The sequence below is a fragment of the Pelecanus crispus genome, chromosome 1, assembly GCF_030463565.1.
Source record: "Pelecanus crispus isolate bPelCri1 chromosome 1, bPelCri1.pri, whole genome shotgun sequence".
Classification (NCBI taxonomy): domain Eukaryota; kingdom Metazoa; phylum Chordata; class Aves; order Pelecaniformes; family Pelecanidae; genus Pelecanus; species Pelecanus crispus.
Genome location: NC_134643.1, coordinates 69199492 through 69224155, shown reverse-complemented (window position 1 = coordinate 69224155; position 24664 = coordinate 69199492). Strand labels below are relative to the sequence as shown.

The 24664-nt window shown below is 43.0% G+C and overlaps 1 protein-coding gene across 2 annotated transcripts in view; it reads right to left on the bottom strand.

The window, feature by feature from the left end:
* Positions 1-24270, bottom strand: part of IQSEC3 (IQ motif and Sec7 domain ArfGEF 3) — a 105403-nt gene extending 81133 nt beyond the window's left edge. For both annotated transcript variants that reach the window (XM_075717653.1, XM_075717660.1), the window contains exon 1: positions 23768-24270. In XM_075717653.1, coding sequence (XP_075573768.1) covers positions 23768-24270 — 503 coding nt within the window. The remainder of the gene's footprint in view (positions 1-23767) is intronic.
* Between the last annotated feature and the right edge of the window lie 394 nt (positions 24271-24664).

The following is a 24664-nucleotide window of genomic DNA, read 5'->3' as shown; positions in this document are numbered from 1 at the left end:
CCCTCATCCAGATCATCGATATAGATATTAAACAAGGCTGGCCCCAAAACTGAGCCCTGGGGAACACTGCTCGTGACCAGCTGCCAACTGGACTTAACTCCATTTACCACAACTCTCTGGGCTCGGCCACCCAACCAGTTTTTTACCCAGCGAAGACTACGCCCGTCCAAGCCATGAGCTGCCAGCTTCCCAAGGAGAATATTATGGGAGACAGTGTCAAAAGCTTTGCTAAACTCCAGGTAAATGACATCCACAGCCTTTCCATCATCTACCAGGCGGGTCACCAGGTCATAAAAGGAGATCAGGTTGGTCATGCAGGACCTGCCTTTCATGAACCCATGCTGGCTGGGCCTGATCCCCTGGTTGACCTGCACTTGCCTGTTGAGTTCACTCAATATGAACCTCTCCATAATCTTTCCTGGCACCGAGGTCAGGCTGACAGGCCTGTAGTTTCCTGGGTCCTCCTTCCGGCCCTTCTTGTAGATATAGATACAAGCATTTGGGACGTTCTCTTCTTATCAAACAACACAGACAAACAAAATGCAGCCCCCACATAATGAGGTTTATCCCCTTCTGTGATTGATCCCAACACATATTCCTTTATGTGGAATTTCCAGTATGGGGAAAGAACATGAAATCAATGGGCCATATGATGCATACAGAATGGAAAGCAGCATTTTTCCCCCTTCCATGTTGTTCTAGCATTGTGCCTTGTCTTTGGTTTTAGGTTCGAGAAGGTTTTTAGCCTTTGCAGATTCCCACAGGCATGAGTTCTTCTGCCAGTAGGAAGACCATCTTGCTATAACTGTGCTCACTCATGTGGAATAGCTAGGAGTTATAGCTAGGAGTTTTCATCACATTGCAACTTAGGTCATCAATCTTGAACACCACATCACTGCTCTGCAGGCTCCCTCCTCCTGCAGACTAATCTTGCTGCTCGGCGTCAATGGAAGAGCTTTCAGAATTGAGGAGTACTGGCACACTTGAAATTTCAGCTAATCCCCTTTCAAAAGGCATTGTTGCTATTCTTGGAATAATGAGTAGGAAGTTTCCTTGCTCTGTTAATGGGTACAATTAGAGGCAAAATTGTTGAGTCGTTTTCTGACAGCTTGCTCCAAAGATGCCATGACCCATATCACTTCTGGTTGAAGCAAAACAAGTCAAAGCATTCAAGTTTTTGTCTGAATGACAATTCATTAAACAACAACTGGTCAAAAATTGCTAGAGTCCAAACATTCTCCTGACAAGACATGCTTTTTTGGCCCAGAAGGAACATTTAAAGATTTTTAAATGTTGGTTAACTTTTTTTAACAACCTTCCAATGGAAAATCTAGGAACAAAAAAGAGTTTGCTGATTCTTAAGCGTCACGTTTTATTGAAAGATACAGGTTCTCATGAGACCTTATCATACATTGAAAATGTGTGGGTGGTTTCTTAGCCAGTTTTAGTATTCATAAATATTCTCAAATGGTACCAGAGAGAGATTACATTAACTCCTTATGCTTGTGCTCAATGGAAAGGACTTCTGAATTCTAACTATAATCTGTGTTACTTGTTAATATGGAAAACCTCTCCTCTTGGAGACTAGCCACTAGATGCTGTTATTCTGGTAGCACAATTCCATCATCACAGACTAAGTGCAGTGTTTTCTCCCTCATTTGGTAGCATGATCCGTCTTGGTTTAGGGTGGCTGAACTTCACCTGAGAAGTGAAGTTTACCTCCCTGTAGAATGGTGTTAGTACAGTTCAAAACTACCTGTGAAGACTTGCCTGCTTCCTCTCCCCCACCCACCCCATCTACTGGCATTATGATGTCTGCTTTCATGCTATATCTGTACAAAAGACATTGCAATGCTATTCATTAATCTGGGACATATCATGTGCTCTTTCTCGTGCAGTAGTGGTGACCATGGATACATATGTGATTGCATTCTTATTGGGGAGGAGAAAATGTTAGAAACCTGATTGCTGGAGAAGATGTGAAAGAGATAAAAATTAATGTCTTGATGCTAAACTTAAGTGTCTTGAGTCCCCAACCTGTGTGAGGGGCACAGCTGGGCAAAGAAGATAGTGAAGATACCTTGCCCTCTGTGGCGCTATAAATATCTTTTGTAAAATTAAGGTAGAACAGCTGTTTGGAATAAGAACAATAAGCAACTTTTTTAATACTTCCATTAATCCCCTAAGTGCTTTATAAGGGGGTAGGAGGGAGAGAGAAACAGAGAGAGTGCCACTGATGTCTAGCCATCTCTTAGGTGGGATTTGGCAGTCAGTATGCTGCACAGCTGTGTAAGGAGGAGCTCTGAGCCAGGGATATCTAAACAAACCCTTTCTCTTGCAAAATATACTGGAAGATCATTTAGGGATTCAAGTCTGCCTAGGAGGATCTAACTGCTCCTTTTCCATGAGTGCTAATGGAAACTAAGCACCTGAAATCTCTTGGTGACTTTGGAAGACTCAGCCTTTTTAACTCATTCAGAGCAGACGGGAATGCTGACATTCAGATTTCAAATCTGAGATTTGCTGCTCCACTGTGAGGTCATGAGAAGCCAATTTCTTTGTGTTTGAACTGAACCCCTTTTGCAAATAAATGCTCAGATCACTAAGCTGTTTTGGATAGGAACTAAGAGCTGTTCTGCTTCACTATAGATTGCAGGTAAACTGAAGATCCCACATATGACTGCAGCATGTCCTCAGAAACCAACATTCCTTGAAAGATGACTGGTTTCCTTAAGCTTATTCTGCTGTCCTAGAACAAGCATACAGCCCGGATTGTGTGAGTTTCCACAAGAGTATGCCACTCTACTGCTTTTAGACCTTCCATAAGCTTCTATGTGACTCTTTATCACTTTGCATTAGTCTTTCTGCACTTCTGACTAAATCGTTGCAGTTGATTGGATTACAAAAAGGGAAATACCCTTTCACTTGTGTTTGAAAGCTTAGTTTCCTCTCACCAGTATAAACTGAAGCATGAGGAGCCTTTGTATAAGAAAAAATGTGAAAATACTGAGAACAGGCAGAAATTGAGGCTCATCTGGTTCAAGACTGGCAGTTAGAAATGTTTTAGGAATAAGACTGGGCATTGCTTGTGTCATATTCTTGCCAACTGCAAGGGTATGTTTCTCTCCTTTAAAAAGAATTGGAGTGAGATCCTTGTGTTTAGGATGACAAAATTCATAGAAAAGTCAGATTCAGGGTGACTCCAAAGCAGACAGACTGTGACAAGTTTTTGCTGCAGTTGCTAGACCTCCTTCACCGAGTTGAAAAAGTCTGTTTAGCAACAGTGGCCTACAGGTGCGCTTCCTCAGGCTGCACTCATGTCAGCTATTACAAGCTAAGTGAGTCAGTCTACACATACAGTTGGATTGAAGACTTCCAATAAAAACTGAAGGGGGTGCTGCAGTAAGTGGTAGTCTTCCTTCTGACTCATCACTGCGCCAGTGCCATGGCATGGTGCTACAAGGTTCAGCGTCCCTGCCAAGATGTAATGCTGAAGTCGCTCCTAGTAAGACTAAATGGATTTGTTGTTGTTGTTGTTGTTGTTCCATGCTTGCATGTCTAAACTTGGTGTCTTCTGTCAAATTCCGTTTGGCTAACAGAAATCACTGGGGCTATGGTCATATGCACCAGCTAACAGCCTGGTCTCAGTTGGTTAGCCTAACACCTGCACAACAGATTTTGTGGAAGAAATGGCAATTCTGATCACAGGGGACTGCTGCCTTCTGTCCCAGAGGCAGCTGTGTCTCAGTGGCAGGTAATGGTCAGTTTGCATGCTTAGAAAGAAGGGTTTTGTCAATAGAAATTAATATTCTTCTGGCTTGGAAATGAAGTACAATGTCCCTCAGCACAAAAAGGGAATTCCAGTCTACAGCCATTGTTCAATGGAACTGTTTCCAATTACATATCCTCTGAACTCCTTAATTCACAAACTCCTTTTTTTCTAAGGGGAATCATGCTTCTGAAAAGCCTCATTAAGGATGTATATGGAGGGAAAGAATTTCTTAACTGCTTCAGCTAGTGCTTCAGTGCACGGTATAAATGCCAAGAATCCCTCTAAAGTTCACGCAACTATTGGAAACTAATAGAATTTTAATTGCACTGTTGTGTAAGAGCCCCTGTGAAGTGCACACCAAAGCCTCTAGCAGACCATGGAATTGGGATCATAGAGCATGAGAAGTGGAATCCACAGGAAAGGTCATGGGCACCTTGAGAGCATGATTGGAATAGAAGGTATAGCATGGTTGTGTCAAAGGGATGGTCTGCGGATGACTTGTGGGGCTGGGCACTGCTGAGGGCCATGCACAGAAGGGAAGTGCATGCCAGTCTTTCCTTAGGAAACCTAAATAGCAAAGAGACTAAGGGATGAGCTGAATTTTCACATGTGTGTACAGTTCCACATTACACTGATTCTGGAAATCTGACTGGAAATCTAACAGTGGCTAGCTGGAATGGGTAAGATATTAGAGGCTGGCAGGATATTCCTCAATATTCTTTACTCAGCATTCAGTGTCATACCCTTACATTTTCCTTCATGATGCTTAAAATGGGAAAGACAATTATTTGGGTCCTTCCCTATCACCCTCTTCTTCATAACCCAGAGCTGAACTCTTAAACCTCTGAAAGTATGTCTGTAACTAGACTCAGTCCTCAACTTTTAGAAGCTAAAACACAGCTGAGGGCAGGAGGTGCTAATGTGACACTAGCAAGCAGAGAAGGAGTAATGGAGTTTTGAATCTCTATAGAGCTGGGTTTTCTCTCCTTTATATAGTACCCAAAGTTTCGTAGTCTCTATGTAGACATGAAAGATGTAGGTCATCTTAGTCCAATGCAACAGGCTGGTCTTTTCATGTGCTAAGTGCTCTGAACAAAATTCTGTGAATGCCTAGAAATAGACTTAGGTTCCTTAATCATGGGCTCCTGAGGTGTTATGGTTGGGGAGGGAGCAGTTTTATTATGTCTATGTAAGTGTGTGCCACTCTTTCATTTTTTCTGGGAGATTCTAAACCCAAAGCATTTGTCATATTCTTTCATGTTGTTCCTCAGCTTATCACTATTTTCTAATTGTCCCTCTCTCCAGCGGACAGCATGGCTTGCTCTCTAGGGTCATTGATTTTGACTTACCACACCTTACTTCTACAGTAATTAAGACTTGTGTAGTATTCTTGATTTCCTTTGTTCTCTTTCTGGGACATTTTCTAGTTCTGGCTTTTGTTCTTTTGCTCTTTTGAGAGAGGCTGCAAGTTTGTTGGCAAGTGTTTTGCTGCCTGTAGTGCACATAGAATAAAAGTGCTGTGGATTCTTGTTACCAGATATCTACTGCATGGCTGCTTTTGTCTGCAAGGAACAAGAATCAGTGACTTTGTAACTGCTGGTACTGAGAGCTCTAAGTGTCAGGATGAAATTAGGAGGTGCCTGCACTTCATTCCCCTTCCTCAGCCTTTCTCTTGCTTATAATAGCTCAGAAAGACTGTGGCAGCCTCAGCATCTCAAAAAGATCAAGGGGATTACATTTATTGTTTGACCTCAGACAAAATAAAAATCCTCTGTCTTTCTGGTTATGTGTTGTTTTTGACCAATGGGAGATTCATAGGAAGAAAAACCTACAAGGAGCAAGACAAAAAAAGGAAAGGAACAGAGCATGATGGAAGTACAATAGCTGCATGTGGAGTGTTATCATGGGGTTTGGGCATCCTAATTCTGCCCTGGTGACTAATTAAGTTAGGGCTTTTACATCAATCCAAGGAGGGCTCCAATGAAATATAAGATGAGGAATTGTTGATAACAGAAGGAGATGGAGGACACAGTCAGGAAATAAGAAAAAAGGGAATTGTACAACCTTACAGAATTGAAATTCAGATGCATCTGGAGGTTGGTCCTCAAAGACAAATCTGCAGGCTCCTCCACTGATGGGCTCCATATGAAATACAATAAGCTGTGAGGTAATTGTGAACCTCTGGGATCAAGCAATACTAGCACATTTGAGAATGGGAAACTTGCCACATCACCCTTAGCTCTCCACAAAACAACAATGCTGGCATCTGAGAATAGACTGCTCAACATGCAACAGCAATAAGGCCATCTGGCCCAGGAGCAGAAATTTTTGATGACCTAACGCCATCTTGCAGAATGTGCTGAGGCTTTGTGACTCCTTGATGGCATGTACCTCTGAAATGTAGCAGGCCTTATCAGTTGATAGCCTTAGCTACTATCTCATCTTCTCCTTCCAGCTGTTCGTTGTTTCGCTTTGTTTTGTTTAATTAACCCAGGCTTCTGAAGGACAGGGCTATGCAGCAGTCACTCTTATGTTTAACTTCCTTCATAAAAACAACTGCTGTCAGACAGTGCTGGAGTTGGAGTGATTACAAGATCCTTTACATAAATCACTCTCCTGAAACTCATTTGCCTTAACAAGTTCTTGTATCAATGTTGTCTTTATTATCTCTCCTTGGGAAGGCTTGCAGTCTGTCTCAAGACCCTCAGTCTGTTAAAGAAGGAGGCAAAATGACGGCAACTGAGTAAGTATACTAAAAACTATGCATGCATTACAACAGACTGACTGTTGTACTCGTGTACCCCTGTAAATGCTGTCCAAGGAAATGCAAGGCAAGATAAAATGTTTTGCTTTTTGCTTCTTTAGCATTTATAAAGGCTGCCTTCATATGATATTGTACTTTTAATTTCATACCTCCTTTCCTCTCACAGTTTTTATTCAGCCTTAGCTCGTTTTTCTTTTGTGTCAGATCCTTACTGAAAGGAACCTGGGGCTTTTGGTTTTGACAGTGCGCGTCAGGGAAGAAGTAGGGGATGAGGGATAAAGTTAGGATAACTTTTATTCCATTTTAGAAGGGTTTTGATGATGATGATGACTTTCTTTAAGCGTTTTTGTACGTTTTAAAGACAAATTAAATACTGGAGTGTGGAAGGAAAGCAGTATTGTCAGGGTTGGCTTCATGTGACATTCCTAGTGATTGGTTCCTTGTGATTCTCTAATATCTTTGACTGAATTCAACAAAAAGGAGGAAACAGGAACAAAGACCATGCTTTGAATGTGTGGAAAATATAAATCTGCTGGGGCTAAAAAAGGCAAATTAAAAGAAAAAAATGTTTCTTGACGCATCTTTGTCTCACTCGTGATAGAACCAGGATGGCCATGAACTTTGAGATACGCAGCAGTGCACAGAACAGCTGCTGTGGCATTGGGACCCATGCCATGTCCATTACTACAGGCAATTGTTCTCTTACAGAAAATAGCCACTGTTGACTACAGCTTTACCCTTCTTCTTGTTTGCTTGTTCAAGATATTTTTTTAGTTAGCAATGCAGCCTGTATTGCTACCAAGGCTGACTGTTCAATCCAGCTACTAAAAGTTTAATTAAATCTGCATCTGTTGCCTGCGGGCCCATTAGAACTCCAAGGGCTTCTGCTCTCTCCTTACTTAAGTCTGTTCATGGCTGTGGGCTTCCACTGGATTGGTTTCATTGCCTTCGATGGTTACTCTCCATTTGTGCCAAGGTAAATAAAACAGGAATTATACACTGTGTCTAGAAGACATTGGGAACAGACAAAATATGTGAGTAATTTTCTTGTTTAGATCTATAGTTCGTTCTGTAGAAAATCTGTTTTGGAGACTGGTTTGAATGCTGTTTGGGAGATGGCTTTATCTATCTTTTCTTGAAAACCTATTCTTATGTAATTAATAATTAAAACAACAACATCAAAAGCCTGATTGAGAAAATTGGTTTGGATTCTTCATAGTCAAATCCCCAAACAGCCAATGAACGCATACCCAGAAATCCTGTGCCATGGAAATTCAGCAAGTCTTTCTACCCAGGAGATTTTCGGCTATCTACGGAATTGTTATGCTCTCTCCACCACTGTAATTATGGTGTGGTGAGCGACGTGGGGCATCACAAGTTCCCAGGGGTGCATAGACTATGCGCAACATGCAGCTACACAAATCGGTGCAAGCATTCCCACTTGTGTGCCAGCACTGTGCCATTAAAACAGCATTCCTGTCTTGCAAAGCAGGCCAGAAATACCCTCAGTGGATGGATTTGCTATTATTAACTAGAATACCTATTAGCAAATGAGGTGATTTCTGGCTTGGTGCTAGTGGAAATCACAAGGCTGTAAGGACAAAGAACAGCCTGAACTGTTCAGTGAAGAGAAGTTCACTGAGAAACAGAACTTTACAAAGGATGAGGGAAAGGGAGGGGTCAGTAGCAAGTAATCAACCTACACTTGCACTCATCATCATGATGGACAGGATAAAATTGAGATGTCACTCTTCCAGACTCATATCAAGTTCTCTTTTATCTAAGTTCATAAATATGAAGCTAAAGAGCCTTTCCTGCTGCATTTGAGGAACTTTTCTTTTTCTTCATAATTTATATGAATATCAGTGCTTGGGGAAGTGAAAGATTAATAGCAACCGCTTGGTGCCAAGCAGAGCACAGGCAGGCTTCCTTTGTGCAGCTCTGCAGTTTCTCCTCACCTGCAGCACCTCCATTAGCTTAGTCCTGAGCACTCATGCAGCTGCCAAGTACACCCACACCCTGCTAAACCAGACCTATTAATCCACATAGGTCTGATGATTATGCAGAAACGTGCCTATGTTAGCGCTTGTTATTCCCGTGTGGATTGTCCATGCAGCTCTGCTGAAGCATTAGAATCCTGTACTACTCTTTCCCATGCTATTCCAGTCTTGCTCCTTCACCTGTCTCACCACATGCAGCATCTGCTAGTCCTCTGCACAACACTCAGTCTTCATCTGAGTCCTGCAACATCACTTCCTCCAGTTCTTCATGTCTCTTCCTCAAAATGCAGACCTCTCACATTCATCTCAATTCTACCCAGCAACTCCTACCTCACAAATGCAGTTCTGGACTTGTGGCTCTGCCGAGCAAACTTGGGTTTGCCACCTGGGGAAATAATATCCACTTAAAAGATAGACAAATGTCACTAAGCTCACTCTAGTTTATCTTAAGGCAGATCCATGGTAGCCTACTGCTATGATAGCCACTGTACAGACTTCTTGTCATCAGAGCTTTCCCCACCTAGCAGAGGGTAGTGGTAATAGATAAAACGTACTGTTTCAGTTTAAATAGGAGCATCCCCTGTTATGGTGTTAGTATCAATAAATATATCTGCAAAGTTTGTTTCAAAACAAAGCTGTGACTGCTGATGATCTTACAGCACCTGCCACAGTCTGCTACAACAACTCAGAAATGGAGCGGTGAGAAAGGTTGATACATCTATTAGCTCCATGGACTGTGTTCTGACAGTAGATACTGAGGAAGGCTATGCTTGATTTTAGTAGTATATGTACCTATGCCTCTTTGTTTCAATGTATAGCAGGAACTATACATTAGTAGTTAACAGGTAGACAGTCAGCATTTTGCTTGCCTCCTGAGCATTCCCACCTGTGTTTTTTTGTGCACTGCAAGTTTCCCAAGCTTGACTTTCTCTTGCTTAGAATCTTCTACTTAGTTCTTTCCTTCTTGTAGCATGACTTCTTTTTTGCTTACTCAGAGCTTCCTCTAAGCCATCTCTGGAGTGTTCTTAGTCCCAGGTTCAGAATGTGGTCACTTACTCTTTGAAGCACAAAACACAGGTCAAAAGAGCTGATTTTTTTCTGTAGTCACTGCCACACCACACCACTAAACAAAACAATTAGATGTTAAGTTCTTTTAAAAAAATGTTGGGCAAATCTTCCCCTCCATCTTTCCTTATTGGTGATTTTGTTAATTCAGTGGGTACCTGAAACTCCTGTCACCAGATGTAAAAACTGGATATATGTGACACAAAGCACATCTCACTTAGACTGTCCACCCAGACAGTTGTGAGTGAATATATATGTTTATATACTTTTGAACCCCTCATTCCTTCAGACTTCACTTCTCCACACAGAGATGTATATCTAGAGGGAGAGGAAGACATATTCTCATGGGGATACAGGTGTACCATTCACATATCACTTCACCCTACCCATGCAGACATGCTGTGCTCCTCATCCTCCCAACAGCTATCTGGGAATCCAGCAACAGAAACTTTCATCACAGCCTTGTTTCTCAGCAGTGCTGTATTCATATGCTGCCATTGTGGTATAGCTGCCACCTACACTACTCTCGCAGCAGAGCTGTAGAATGGAGGTTTGGGGGGAAAGAGAGGGTGTAACTGCCAGTGAGAAAGGGGAACAAGGGCAAGGTCAGTAAGGCTAAGGAACAGGAGGTGCTGTCTGGAAGGAGCCAGTGAAGTTTGGAGAGGAGTTCAAAGCTCTCTTCCTGAAGGCCAGTTTCATTCTTTCTGGTATCTTTGCAAATGCTGCTGTACCATCAGGAGCCACTCAGGTCCTAACTTTTCTTCACGACTTTAATAAAAGGAGTAATAATAGAGAAATGTCATGAAATTGGTCATATTTTAGCTATTTTTTGTGGCATATCTCCAACTAGTGCCATACTGGATCCCAAGGGAACAGTTACTAATTGTGCCTCTGGTTAGTGTTCACCTCAGGGAATTCAAAACAGCAGCAAATAAAATCAGAATGGAGAAATAAAAAACAGAGTTGAAAGACAAAGGAGAGAGACTGAGGTCCTGATCCTCTGAGGTGCTGAGTCCTTTCAAACTGAGGAAATTGGTATACTCCCACAGTACAAGCTGAGAGGAAAAACTAACCAACATAAATAGCTCCTCACTGGTGAGAGAAAGGAATTCCAGAAACATCCAAGGCACATTTACATCCTGAAGGCATTCTTGCCCTTGTTCCACATATCCCTTGCCATCTCTGTCATTACCAGCTGCAGGCTAGGTCTATACTGAATGCACCCCTTGACTGTGTGAAACGTATTCAAGTTGTATAAGAATTCCTAGATCATGCCCCCCTCTCATACACGCACAAGAGTGTGCCAAAGAGCACCCTTTGGGTTTGTAAAACACTGGGGCCTACCCCAATACTGAATGAAAAACCAGGCAGGATGGAGGATCCCTGTCAAAGTGATGTCCCCAGGTAACAGCTAATTGTACTGAGCTAATGAAACATTGTTACCATCAAGCCCTGTACCACAAACAAGAGGGATGGGGGAATGCAAATGCCCTTCTTATTACTGGAAATGAAAACCTCAGCCCAGAATCCCTTAAGCCACACATACCAGTCATGCAAGAGTTCTCCTTGGGTGAAGCAGGAAAAATCTGACAGAGCAAGACTTTGAGACTGTCTGCATGACTTGGTGATTGCATGTACTGCTGTGATTGTGTCAGGGGAGGCAGGAATGGAGGCAGCAGACCCCAGTATGGCTCTGTATTTAATAGAAGAACAGGGGGAGAGAAAATATATCTGTGAGAAGAAGGAATTGCGTCTTGCTAGGCAGTGGTTTTTGGAGAAGGTACTCTGTCAACTTACTCACATGTACAGATGCGATAATTACTTTCCGCTTCCCTAGCTCACATGCAGTGCCTACCTCTGTGGGAGGCTTTTCCTTTTGCTCCCACAAGAGGAATATTTTTGGTGTCTTCCATGTGCTTGCTGAACTTTCTCCCATGAAACCAGACTGAAACAGCAGAGACTACAAACTTTTAACTTACCTTCTCTCGCTACCCCCCTCCCCTCATCATTCTGTGCAACTCATAACTAATTCATTGCTGCAAGACGCAAACACGCTCCAGCATGCATGTGTGGTTTCTTGCACTTTTTTACTCTGACACATTTACACCACTTTTTTACCCTGACACATTTTCTTCCTGGACTAGCTGCTTTTGTAAATCTTGCTGGACTTGCATGCCATATACGTTCACAGCCCTGCCAACCTGAAACCACATGTCTCAATTCCTCCTCAGATTCAGTATTCAATTTTATCTCCAGCCTCCACTGCTCATCCTTTCCAGTGTACATAACTGACACCAATCATGAATGGCTGATAAGGATCTTTGCCCAAGTTATAGATCTTTAATTGGCCAAAACTCTTCCTGATATCAAGCTGTCCAGGGAGTGAATCAGATTTCATGATTTAGAGTAAATTTATTTAGAGTAAATTTATGCCATAGAAGTGACCTCGTAACATTTAACACTTCTTGTCCTGTTTGTCTCCTCCTTTCAAGGCACTGTAGCCTACTTGACAGATCAGAGCACTGGGACGCAGGTTTTACTCTCAGCTTTGACTAGCTGGGTGAACTCAAGCAAAACATTTTCCATGTCTTCATACCCTCCTGTAAAATGAGAACTACCTTTGTAAGCACTGACGGGTCTACTGATAAAGAGTAATGCAGAACAGACAGTATTATTATTTTATTGTTTTTATCATTATTACTTATTTTTGCATGGTATTTCTATCATTCATCCTGCAGCAAGGTCTTGCCATGGTTAGAGGTGTACTAGAGGAAAAACTTACATACTTGCTACTTGCTGCACTTTTAGATATTAGTAGGGACATACAGTAACAATATTCCACCTGTGAATAAGTGCGTTACTTCCCAAAGCACTTTAAAAAACATAACATTACTGTGTATATGTGCTCATCTCTGAAATGCAGCTGTTTCTGTTGTTAAATATGAGAGCTGGCCATAGCAGCCTGCAATGAAGCCTTGTAAAAAACTGCAGCAGAAGAATGGCCCTGATTCCTTACACTTTATGAGTCATATTATCATTTGTGCTTGAGGTAGTGGGATGTGAATTGTTCAGTGAGGAGTTGCTGGCATCTCAACCCCATGTCACACAAAAGAAAATAACTTCACAAAAGGAAGACAATGAAGAATGGGGCCTGTTGTCAATTAAGCAAAACAGTGAGAGGAACGTGATGACAAAGTTACACCAGCATGTGGACAGGGATAACACCTTTGCTCTCTGTGTGTGTATATCCTGTGAAGGGACACAGGTGGCCAAGGTCCCCAATATCTAATCTGAAAAAAGAGGTGCTAATGCCAGGCAGAGACATCCTGAAAAGGATGCTATCTGCAGACATACTCTACTGTGCTCTCCTAGCATTCTGGGTACTTCTTGGAGATCTCCCAGACACCGCCTGACCAGGTTAAACTGCACTGCTTTACAATAAACCTCCCATCCCACAGTGATGAGAACTAGCCACATACACTCTGGGCATACAGTAGTGAGCTCCTTCCTTAAGCCTAGGAGTTGCCTACTGGGGAGATGGCTTCAACCAGTCAGTATCTGTTAAGGATAATGTTCAGTATGTGCTGTTTATTATTAATTTCTCCTAGTTAGAAGCTTCATAAAAATAGAACATAAACCCCTGTCATTCCTTCCCTCCCCACTTCAGCTACACTGAAGCATCATTAGTCACACACGTAAATGAACCAGGCATTCAAAAACTTCACAGCCTCTGCAGGATAAGGTTATGGGGCTCCTGGCCCTCCTGCATTCTACAGTTTCCACTGGGCCCTTTCCCCTTCCCCTTGTAACGTCTTCCCACTGCTGTCCACTCTTCCACCAGCTTGTATCTCCCTGCACAGACAACCTTTGCAGAACCCAGAAATATGGTATACCCTATCTTATGACTGCTGCAGAGGCTTTGGAGAGCATGCAGATGTGCACACCTCTGGAACGTTGTCCTGCGGCAACACTCCAGCCATGCTTTCAGGCTTGGGATTTGAAGAGTAGGTTAATATAGACTTAAAACCAGCCTGAAGGTTGCCCTTAGCAGAGAGTAGACACACACTGTAGATGCCTCTCAGGCTCTTCTTTCCCTCTTCCCCTGTCACCAATATTTCCTTTCTTCTGCCTACCTGTGAAATAACTTGCTGAAAGCAAATGGAGTTTGGCAGAAGTCTGATCCTTCCCTTAAAAACAAGTAGATTCTTTCTTCCACCTTTGGGAAGCTTAATACCTTTAAATGTCTGAGACTGAAACTCTTTGCCAATGCTTTTCATCCATCAAGGATACAATCTGGTATTCCCTATCTGCTTGGCTGTGTAAGAGCCACAGTAAATGAGGTGATAAAGGTGGTATAATAGTTCCAGTCAGAGCATGTCTAGTGAAGTCAATATTTATGTATTCAGCTTGACAAAGATGAGAAACTCACTCCTTTCTTGGCAGAAACAAGGGACCAGCAGCGGATGTTGCTGCAGCTAACATGGAGATCAGTATTTTCCCAAATGAGTAATAAAGAATTCTTGGGGGAAACATTACAGCAGTTGGCTGTGCCATCCCAAATGATTGCCATGGCAAGTATGCACAGAATCTAATAAGCTAATAGCTAACGCAAACTAACTAGCTCCAGTGGTGGGACAGAAGTCAGTTCAAGAAGATCCATAACATCGGAAGTTATATATGAGTGTTATCTCATGTCTCTTCAAATTTGAAGCCACTTAGTTAAGTGAGTTCAGCCACTCAGATTTACAGTTAAGTGGTAACAGAACCTGGCTCTTAGACTGACCTAGGTTGTAAAATAGTGCAAATTAGTGATCAGAGCCATGCAGTCTATCTACATCAGGAGTTTGACTGGATATAGATTTATTGGCACAAAACAGGACAGAAGAAAACTGCTTGAAGAGAGGTCTTCAGCATGAGAACCAGGGAACGCTCAGAGAAAAGGGAGGAGATTCCTCAGATTCTTTGCTAGTTCAGATGAAGGTTAGTGGTCCAGTATGCATGGATATCAGCATGGGCCCTCAGGACAAATTCAGATACTCAGTTACTATGGTGAAGGGGGCCATGTGAGTGCCTATGCAGACACAGGCAATTTACTGGTGTCCTACTGGGAATGGATTCGCAAATTAAAAACCAGCAAATGAAAGACAAGGACATTTGTGAGAATTCTGAACTGACTGCAGAGCTGAAACTTTTCCTGGAACAGCCCAACAGAGGCAGAAATATTATTCCTCACAGAGGAGCAAAAGCAAGGAAAGACAGGTCTGATCTCGGTTCCATAACTGAAGGAGAAAGGTAATAATCTCTATAAATCTGGAGATGTACCCTCTCTTTTGGAAAATGCTATCACGTATAAAGTCCATTAAGAACCTCAGGGCCAAAACCACACTGCTGTGGGAAGCAGATTCAAGGATGTTCCATGGAGGCAGTGCCCACGCAGGCACAGCAACACCAAGATGCTGGACGCTGAGGCTGAAGGAGGTGCTGTCAGAGCAGCTCTCCCACTGGAGGAGGATAGCGTGAACCACTTTGGAGGACTGCCTGGAAATCGACGTCACAGAGACAAACAGATTGACAGCAGGGTCCTGAATTTTAATAGAAAGGTCAGAATTTGAACAAACATCCAAAGTACAGCAAAACCTGAAGAAAATCCCAAGCCTTCTTAAGATCTGCAATAATTTCAGTGTCAATTTTCTACTACTCTTGAGAATGACAAAGATGCTTTAGTGTGTTTCAGCAAATATAAATTAACCTCTCTAGTAGTAACTGTCTCAGCAGCAGCCCATGCCCACGCAAATGCTGGCAGGTGGATTAAGATGATCCACCAATGTCATATGCAAAGCCAGGAGGAGCAACAGCCTCCATTTGCCAATGATAAACCTCCACCTAGACGACCCCTGAATTCCTACAGTAATTTCCCAATTCTTTATAACTTTAATATTCCAAGACTTTTAAGAGGCTGTTACACACAGAACACCAGCTTCAAGAAAGAGTCACAGATTTGGAGTGGACTGTTCAGCCATTTTGATGTACTGGTGAGCCAAATAAAAAAAATTATCTAGGACTTGGTCTTTATTGCCTGGGTTCCTAAGCAAAATATGTTTTCTGTGACCATATAATCTTTACCTTTTTCCTTCTATGCATGTGTCTCTCTCTCTTTCTCTGTGTGGGGGTGTGTGTCTATGTCGGTTCCTACTTTGTAACTGCAGATCCCACTGTGAGTTTCAACCAAGTTTGAGTGAATAACAGTGATCTCAGAGATACTAGACTCTTACTAGTTCCATGAAAATAGCTGGCGGGGTGTAACAGAGAGAACTTTGTAGGTTCTCCACTGAGGGAAAGGCTGCCAAGTGCAATGAAGCCATTACTCCACACAGAAGTCTCCATGTTGGAAAGAGATGTATTAAAAGCCTCAGCACCAGGAGAAGCTTAGATCAGACCTCACATCTTGTTAGGCATCAGAAAAAGTAACTGTGACACAAATCTTCTGGAAGCCAAGTTTCATTAGCTCTGCAGCTCACAGACCCCCTTGTTTTCAGCTAGGAGAGGGCAGGAAGGATAAGGTTTGCCATTTTTAATTTCTTATTCAAAATCTTCAATTTCACCAAAATGTCTCCTCTTTGATGTGACTAATTGTGTAAAATATTGATCCCCTTCTATCCCCCTCAAAAAGTGCAACTTCAGAGCACATGAAAATAACAGCTGATCAATGAGCATAATCTTAGCAAAAGCAATAAAAATAATACCTGTGTGAGAAGCAGACTGAGGGTGCATGCACAGGGTAGAGAAAAGAAAAAATATTATCAAACAGAGCAAATATATCTTTATAACCCTGCAACCACAAAACTCCTACCACCGTATATTAAAATACCGTAAGAAAACATGACAATCCTATTATACAAAGAATCAGAATGTTGCTTGATGGTTTTCTCATCATTCACTGTTATTTCTGTGATGACTTGCTATCCATTGTTATTGTCAACACTCATTTACACTAGTGGATGTATGTGTATTTGTGAGTGAGGACAGATACACAAAATCTGGTACAGAACCTCAGGTGATGTAAATTGTCATGACTGTATTGACGTCAGTAAAGATACACTGATTTCCTCCAGCAGACGATTTGCTTTTCCGTATGTAAAAAGCACAGAAACTAGGTGCTGTTTCAACTTTGCTCTTACACACCTACTGTAGACAAATGCTCATGCAAATACATTCTCTCTTCTATATGCAAATACACATATTGCTTTGCAGTACACATTGCAAGTAATGACAGGAGCTTTATGCCGCTTCCTATGCTGAAATTTATAAAAAGGATTGTTCCTGATCTATCTGCCCACTCTTATCTGTAACAATAGATCTCCAACTGCTTTGCTACAGATCTTAAAATACACAGAGATGAAAGGGACTGTCCAGCATCACAAGTCTGTTAAATATACATTTAGGATGAAGTAAACTTTGATCTTAAGACTGTTAGTCCAATGGTCTAAGAGATCTTAAACAGAGCCATTGGGCAGAACAAATCCAATAGTCAAGACTCCCATTTTCTCACCTAGGGCTTAGCTAAATGAAACGACAAACTCCAGAATAGATGAATACAAGAATATTACTAGTTTGTTTCAAGATACACCTCTTTGAGGGAAAAAAACATATATATAATTTAAAAAAAAAGAAGTATGAAAAAGAAAGGGAAAATGGTCACATTTCAGGCTCTGTCTTCATAAATGACGACTCTTTTTTCTTTATTTGCTCTTATATGGTTCCATGGAATGTGGACCAAGTAACAATCACAGGCTATGGGTAATTTTATAACAAATTAAATATTTTCCATCTGTTAAACAGAGGAATATTTCTGGCTTCCTATAATGTTTTCCTAAGGGAGAAACAACAAAAGGTTTCATAACCGAGAATGGAAAAAGAGAAATAAACCACTGCTGAACGAGGGAAAAAAGGAGAAAACAAGCAACCTAACAAGGCATTTATAGGGAAAATAACAGGAAAGCAGAAGATTAATAAACCCTGCATACAGAAAGATTAAGGTAGAGAGACAGTAGCTCTTTTTTACTGTTTCTACTTGGATTCCAAGTAGAAGGAAGAAAAATAAAACAGGGAAATTTCTACAGTCTAAAACATCTGTTTGTCTAGAGGTATTTTTGCTTGCAGAAGTTTACTTCATTTTATCATGTGAACACTTTTTTTGAATGAGAATGTAGAAGCCGTAACTAATAGAATCAGACTTCTAGCTGACAGGCTCTGGTCTCACACTATCTAAGGACTAGAAGAGCATCCCAAGGCTAGATTTCTCTGGTTTACTCTGACTAAAAGTACAAATAACTTCAAGTATGGTGTAGGTGGGAATGTGTACAGTCTGTGCCTCATATAAGTAGCCACTTGCTGCATGCATAAACTGTATGAACCACGCCTAAATTGTATATTCCTGTGTGTGCATCATTTTATGAAGGACATGGAAGTATCAGTCGCATGTTGCAATCTCAGAACAACAGGCGTCCTTCCACACCATATGTGCTGCAAAGAATGGGAGAGCAAGCCCAAAAGTCACCTGGCACTGAGTCCCTGGCAGGAATTCTCAAGGGCACTGTTAATACCTATTCCTTTGGGACATTTTTCCATTTATACCTCTTCCAAACAGCCATGTGTGAATTCTTTTGAATGCTAACAGTGTTGCTACGTGACCCCATTGCTCCTAAAGATCTCTCATAGAGCCTTACCTTGGATCTGCCTGGGAAGTGACACCAAATGGGCCCATACAAAGTGTATGGAAGAAAGGTACCCTTGCCACCAGAGAACAGCAGCCTGGCTGCAACAGAACATATAGCCATGACACAAAAAAATCACCATCTTATCAGAAAAACAAAATAATGGATTTGCATCCCTCCTCATTTAAGCATTAAAAAATTCACCTTTTTTCTGTTGCTTTCAGCCTTTGGCTTCTCTTGTTAAAAGATTCGTATGAGTCTTTGTTACTCCAGGTTCTGGGCTCAGGACACAGATACACAGGTAGTATCTGTCCAAAGCACTGCTAGGCAGTATTTCACACAGATTCCTTCCTTGTTATTACTTCCTGATGCTCCCATCCCGCCAGTGAGATTTCCCACAATAGTTATTTTCAGCCTTGACACTGTGTTGCTCTGGCCAGGACTTTCTACAGCATCATATTGAGGTGCTATCCCTGTGGGTGGAATTCCTCATGCCGTCTTTACTCAGCAATTTTATAACTAGAACTTCATCCTGAACCTTTCCTAAGCTGCGACCTTTTCCTTCTCCCACTTCATCTGTTATTCCTTAATTCTGTTGTGAATCATTAATTCCGTATTCCTCTGCCCAGGATTTTACAGGCCCTGATGTAGATACAGTGCAGGCGTGTTCATACCATAAAGTACGTCTTAGGCTGATTACAATGTGAAGGGAACCAGTATGGATATATCTTTAAATGGGACACAGACACAGAGAGTCTACTTTCTTTTTTCCTCTCATTACGCTCTTTATTTCAAAATCATCTAAGCAGCGCTTTAGCATCTGTGTAGCTACGCCAATGCAGAGCTCTGTCATTTGAAACCAGCTTACAGCACTCTACTCCAAATAACTTTTGATGCTGAAATGGTACATTGCTAGCAGGGATTTGCAGAACCCAGGGCAGCACCAATGCAACTATTTCTGATGTGTGAAAGCTCAAGGGAGTTAAACCCTGAAATAGTCTGGGGGAAATCTGAAAGAATGAAAGCAGAGGGCAAATATAGCATTCCTTTGTGCACCCAAAGTGAAAGGAATGGGCATCTGGGGTACAAAAGCCATTCAGAGTTGTTCTGGTCGTCTTCTTTTTTTTTTTTTTTTTTTTTTGTGCTGGTGCAATGCGCAAATATAGCAAAATATGTTAATAGTAAGCCATAATATTTACAGTTATTGTTAGTATCCATTGAAATCAGTGGGATTTTGTCTAATGCCTTTACCCTGGAGATAATCCATAGAATAGAACATTAATGCATAGTTAAAAAGAAAAATTATGGAAAACAGCACCTCTGCATACACAATATCTTCATTTTAAAGTTACATAATTGAGCTTTTGAAATTAAACAAAAATATAGCAACAGCCTCAGACCACAACAGCAGCTAAGTGACTCTAACAGTGTCTTTTAAAACTTGCCTCTTTACTAAGACAAAAAATACTATCCTAAACCAATACAGACTAAAATAGTTTTCAGCCCAATGCAAATCCAAATGAGCTTTAAGACCTCTGGGAAAATGTGACTTTAGAACATTTCTTCCAAGAGTTCTAAGAGTTTGTTTTGCATGAGGAGATGTCTTGTAGAGCAAACACAGGCTAGCAATTTAAAGGCAGTACTTAGATTCTTTATGTCATGATAGACAAATAATGTTTCTATGCCTTGTTTTCACTGTTGGTGACAGGGTTAAAAGAAGACTTTAATGCCACTTTAATGCAGAATGTTTGTAAATTGCACCCATGTCTTTTGATGGAAGGAACTACAATGGATTATTAGCTATTATTCTAATTGTATTTATTGAAGTGAGTTTTCCAGCTAATGCATGAGCTCAAAATCTGAAGTTCTTCCATAGGCAGAGCTCCTACTGAGAGTTTCACTGATAAAAACCAGCAGGATTTGGGCCATTTAGACTTAATCTGCTAAATTCAACCCTGTGGCATTTCCCTGATACTCAATGAAGGGTACTGGGGATTGGCAAAGAACGTAATATTCTGATAAAGAAGGGAAGGAAGAATAATACTCACAGGATTTGATGATACTTTGGGATGGTCCCTTAAGACAAGAGGCTGCCTAGTAAGGGTGATCTAAGTTATGCTAATTTGGCAACCTGTATTTTTGAAGCAAAACATTCCATGACGAATGACCTTATTTTTTTGTTTTTAAAGCTGTGAGGTGCTTATGCAATAGACTCCTAAGGTAGAAAGACACAGATGCCACGGAATAATAATCAGCCTAATTCTTGCTGAGAATCTCTACAAAAATCTTTCTCCTTGCCTCTTCTTTCACAGGTAAGCTCAGTGCTACCTTTCTCACACAACATGCAGAAACAATTAGTGGGCCTCTGCATAACTCAAGAATTCTTCCCTTTCTAGAGATGTGCTTGGTTTTGTTCCCTTTTAAAATATAGGCTTTTTCTTTAAAAAAAAAAAAAAGAGCTTTAAAAAAAGACAACTTTTCAGTTTAAAAAAAAAAAAACAATGAAAATAAGACTGAACTTTTCTTTAAAATAATAGAGATGCTTCAGTTGTTTTTTCTTCTGAGCCCCTTACAGAAGACTGCCCCAGCTGACAAGAATAGTCACATGTGTCCAAAAGCTCAGGTCTTCACGTCCACCTAGGGCTTGAGGTGAGCTGGGCTGCAAAAAAACCCTCAATCCTGACTCAAAATGAGCGAAATCCCTGGGCTGTGTCTGAGGTGAGAAGGGCCAGCACAAGTACACTTAAACATGCTGCCAGAACCTCCTGTTTTGTGAGAGGCAGAGGAAATTCCATTACTGGGCAGTAAGAGCCAGGCACTGCCTGGGTGATGCTTTAACCCTTGCTTTCAGCCACCACATCCTGACATGCTAAAATATCATTTCTGTTCTGTTTAGAGTGGCCATTTTCTGTAGTGAACAGTCAGTTCCTATGCTCTTGGCTAAGAGAAAAAAAATTAGGTAACATCAAATTTCAGGTTTATAATAGAGGGAGAAACATGTTCAGATATGGGGAGGAAGGAAGAGAGTGCAGATACCTAGTCTGTATAGGTATTAAAGTATATGCCCCCTACTGTCACACAAAAGCAAAAATACAACTCTCAGGTTGGCCAGCTGGATCATAAGGGATATTGGGCATGCTGTCAATAGTGGTGAAAGATTCCACCCCACCCTCCATCCACGTTGCCTTTAAGTTAGATTTTGCAGTCTCTTTGATTTCCTTCTAACAGTCAGAGATGAGAGAGGATGAAATCCAGTATATACAATCAATGGGGGGGGGGGGGGGGTGGGGGGAAGAACCTGCAGGAGTGAGAAATGTAGACTGTTTTGCATCTCTCATATTTCCTTTGCTATACAAAGATTTTGGTTTGCTTAAGCTATAGAAGGAAACAGAAGCAGTCTATTTTAATCTTCCTGAGTGAAGAACGCTGCAGGGATTGCTCTGTTATCCTCACCAGCAGCCCTGACTTTCCACAAAAAGGCTCCATCCATCCATCTATCTATCAATCTGAAATATAAAGATTATTGTATGATATAGCAGTGATCAGCTGTGTTCTTAATGCACTTCTCTCTGTGCATTTTGGTATGAAGAAAAAACCTATAATTCTTCCCCCAGTCAAACCCCACTGCAAAAAAGCTCAGATAAGAAGGAGGTATTTAGACTTATGCGCAGAAATTGATTCTTCAGTCTGTAAGGATGTATGTTAGAAACTCTGTTCAGAAGAAAGGAAAGCCCTTGCCGATAGGATGTTTCTAACAGAGCCTCACTGCAGGGATTCACTATTGAAAAAACAATGGGATTGATTATGCATTTTTATATGGGTTTCTTACTGGTTTGACTTCAGTGACTTAAACTATGCTATTTGGGATTTACACCAATCAGCATGAGTTCAGAATCTGGCCCTACGTCTTTTTAAAACTCCATCTATTGCATGACGAATAAGGGCCAGATCCTGCAAATGCTTACTACCTGTATTAATACTCTGAGTAGCCCACTCACTTCCTTTAAGTTATGATCACAAAATTGAGTCTTACAGTGCAGTATTTTAGAAGTATGGATCTGTCTTTTGGGACTCAAGTGTGCCTTGACATATTCTTTTAATAATATTTCTTTCAATAGTAATTTCTCCACTGATTTTCATAGAATCACGTGATAGATGCTTAGGTGTTATGAAGTGGTGTAACTCTACTTACACCAGCTGAAAATCCAGCTCCATGTTGTAGCTATGCTTGTGTATTCAAAACAAACATGAGAAAGAAGGGGCCCTGTTATTTAAAGTGTCAAAAGAGATAAGAAAGATGTTTTGGGCTATACAGTGTGCTGCATACTTCATTTGTTTTGACATTACTATAACCAAAACAATAGAGTTTGTTCTAGGAAAGAAATTCTCATCTAGTTTTACTACTTATATTAGGCTTCTTTCTTACATAAAAGAAGCCATATCAGAAACTATGCTTCTCTTCCTAACTTCACTAACTCTGGCTTTCAACCAGAAAACACTCCCCTGCTTTCAAAGTGCCTAAACAAAGGACAATACAATACTGAGTGCAGTTGTAATTACCAGCTGGTGAACCGATGGCATATACTGGATACGTAATCCAAGAAAATGTGACTCTTTGATAGTAGCCTCTTCCACCACCTATAGCATAGAATGTTCATCCTTGTTTACTATACATGCATGCACATAGACCGTTATCAGTATTCAGTACTAGCAGTCATGCTTTCTTCACTGAAGAGGAAAGACCAGCAAAAAATACTTTGTCCTCTTGAAGAGCTGGATCAGTGTCAGGTGCCACTCACCAAAAAAAAAAAAAAAAAAAAAAGACAACCCACACACAACTGCAATAAGCATCCTAAATGGCAAGCATATGTACAGCACCTGCATCTCTATGAACACATATACATCGTGTGCAATATAATGCATACCCTAGACCCCTTACATCAGCGAGGGCAGGAAAATCCCAGCTCATTCCAGGGATGACGGGGGTTTTTGACAGATACCAGAGACTCAAGGCAAACAGAAGCTGCCACAATGCTGCTGTCCTTTGCACAGCTTCTCCCTGCCTGGGCTAAACCGCACTCATCTTTGATCAAAGACTTATTTATTTATGACAGAAAAAGAGGGCACGGCGCTGCGCGTGAGCACCGCGGGTGAGCAGCCCGAGTGGGTTCAAACGGGCCACAGACACTTGTACACGAAAAGCAAAGCGGTGAAGGAGGAGGCAAACGCCTCTCGGAAGCAGCATCCTGGCTCCTCGCTGCACTCTGCCTGCTCTCCCCGAGAACGCACGGAGGGAGGGATTCCCCACCCACCCACACACTGCCTCTCCCCGTGCGAGGCTGCAGGGGGGTATAACCCAGTTCCCTCTTGGATGCGGGCCCGGAAAGAGCCCGTGACGCTCCCGTTCCCCCACCGCCACCCCCGCCCGCCCCCGCTCCCCCGTCTCACTTACTCCGGTCTCCTGCTCAGGACGCCTTTGCCGATGGCCTGGGGCGTCTTGTGCTGGAGCAGAGCGGCGCAGCAGCCCTTCTCCCTGCCGTCCTTCTCCGCGGGGTGCTGGTGGGGCTGGAGAGGGGGGTGCTGGTGGCCGGCAGCCCGGCCGCTGCCGCCGGGGCCCGCCGGTGCCTGCTTGCCCGCCGGCGGCGGCGGCGGCGGCTGCGGCGGCGGCTGCTGCGCCGGGAGCTGTTGGTGGTGCTGGAGCGGGTCGGGCTGGCCCGGCGGCGGGGGCTGCTCGGGCGGGGGGCCCTGGGGCGGCGCGGGGGCCGGCGGCTCGGCGGGGGCCGGCTGCTGCCCGCGGAGGTTGCGGTTCTCGGTGCTCAGCTCGTCCAGCCGCCGCTCCAGCTCGTCGATGCGCTGGCGCTGGGTGTGGATGAGGCTCTGCTGGTTCTGCACGATGGCGGTGAGCTCCTTCAGGTAGAGGACGGCGCGCACCGGGTTCTCCAGCAGGCTCTCCATGCCCCGGCTGCCGGCCCGGGCCCCCCTGCCCGGCCGCCGGCGCTCCGGCGAGAGCTGCGGGGAGGCGCCTCGCCTCGCCTCGCCTCGCCTCGCCTCTCCGCCCCGCGCGCGCGCGCACGCCCGCACCCGCGCCACCAACGGCCGCTCGCGCGCGCTCTCGCGGGAGGGGAGGGGAAGGGAGGGGAAGGGAGGCGGCTCGCGCGCCTGCCCCTGCCCCCGCGCGCCAGGCACGGCGAGGCCGGGGGAAGACCCCGCCCCCCGGACGGGCCGCGCAGGCGCGGGGGGGCGGCGGGGCCGGGGGTGCCGGGGTCCAGTCCCGCTGCGGGGGCCGGGGCGGTGAGCCCGAGGGGAAGGCTGGCGTGGCGGGGCCCCGGCGCCGTCCCCCCTCCACCAC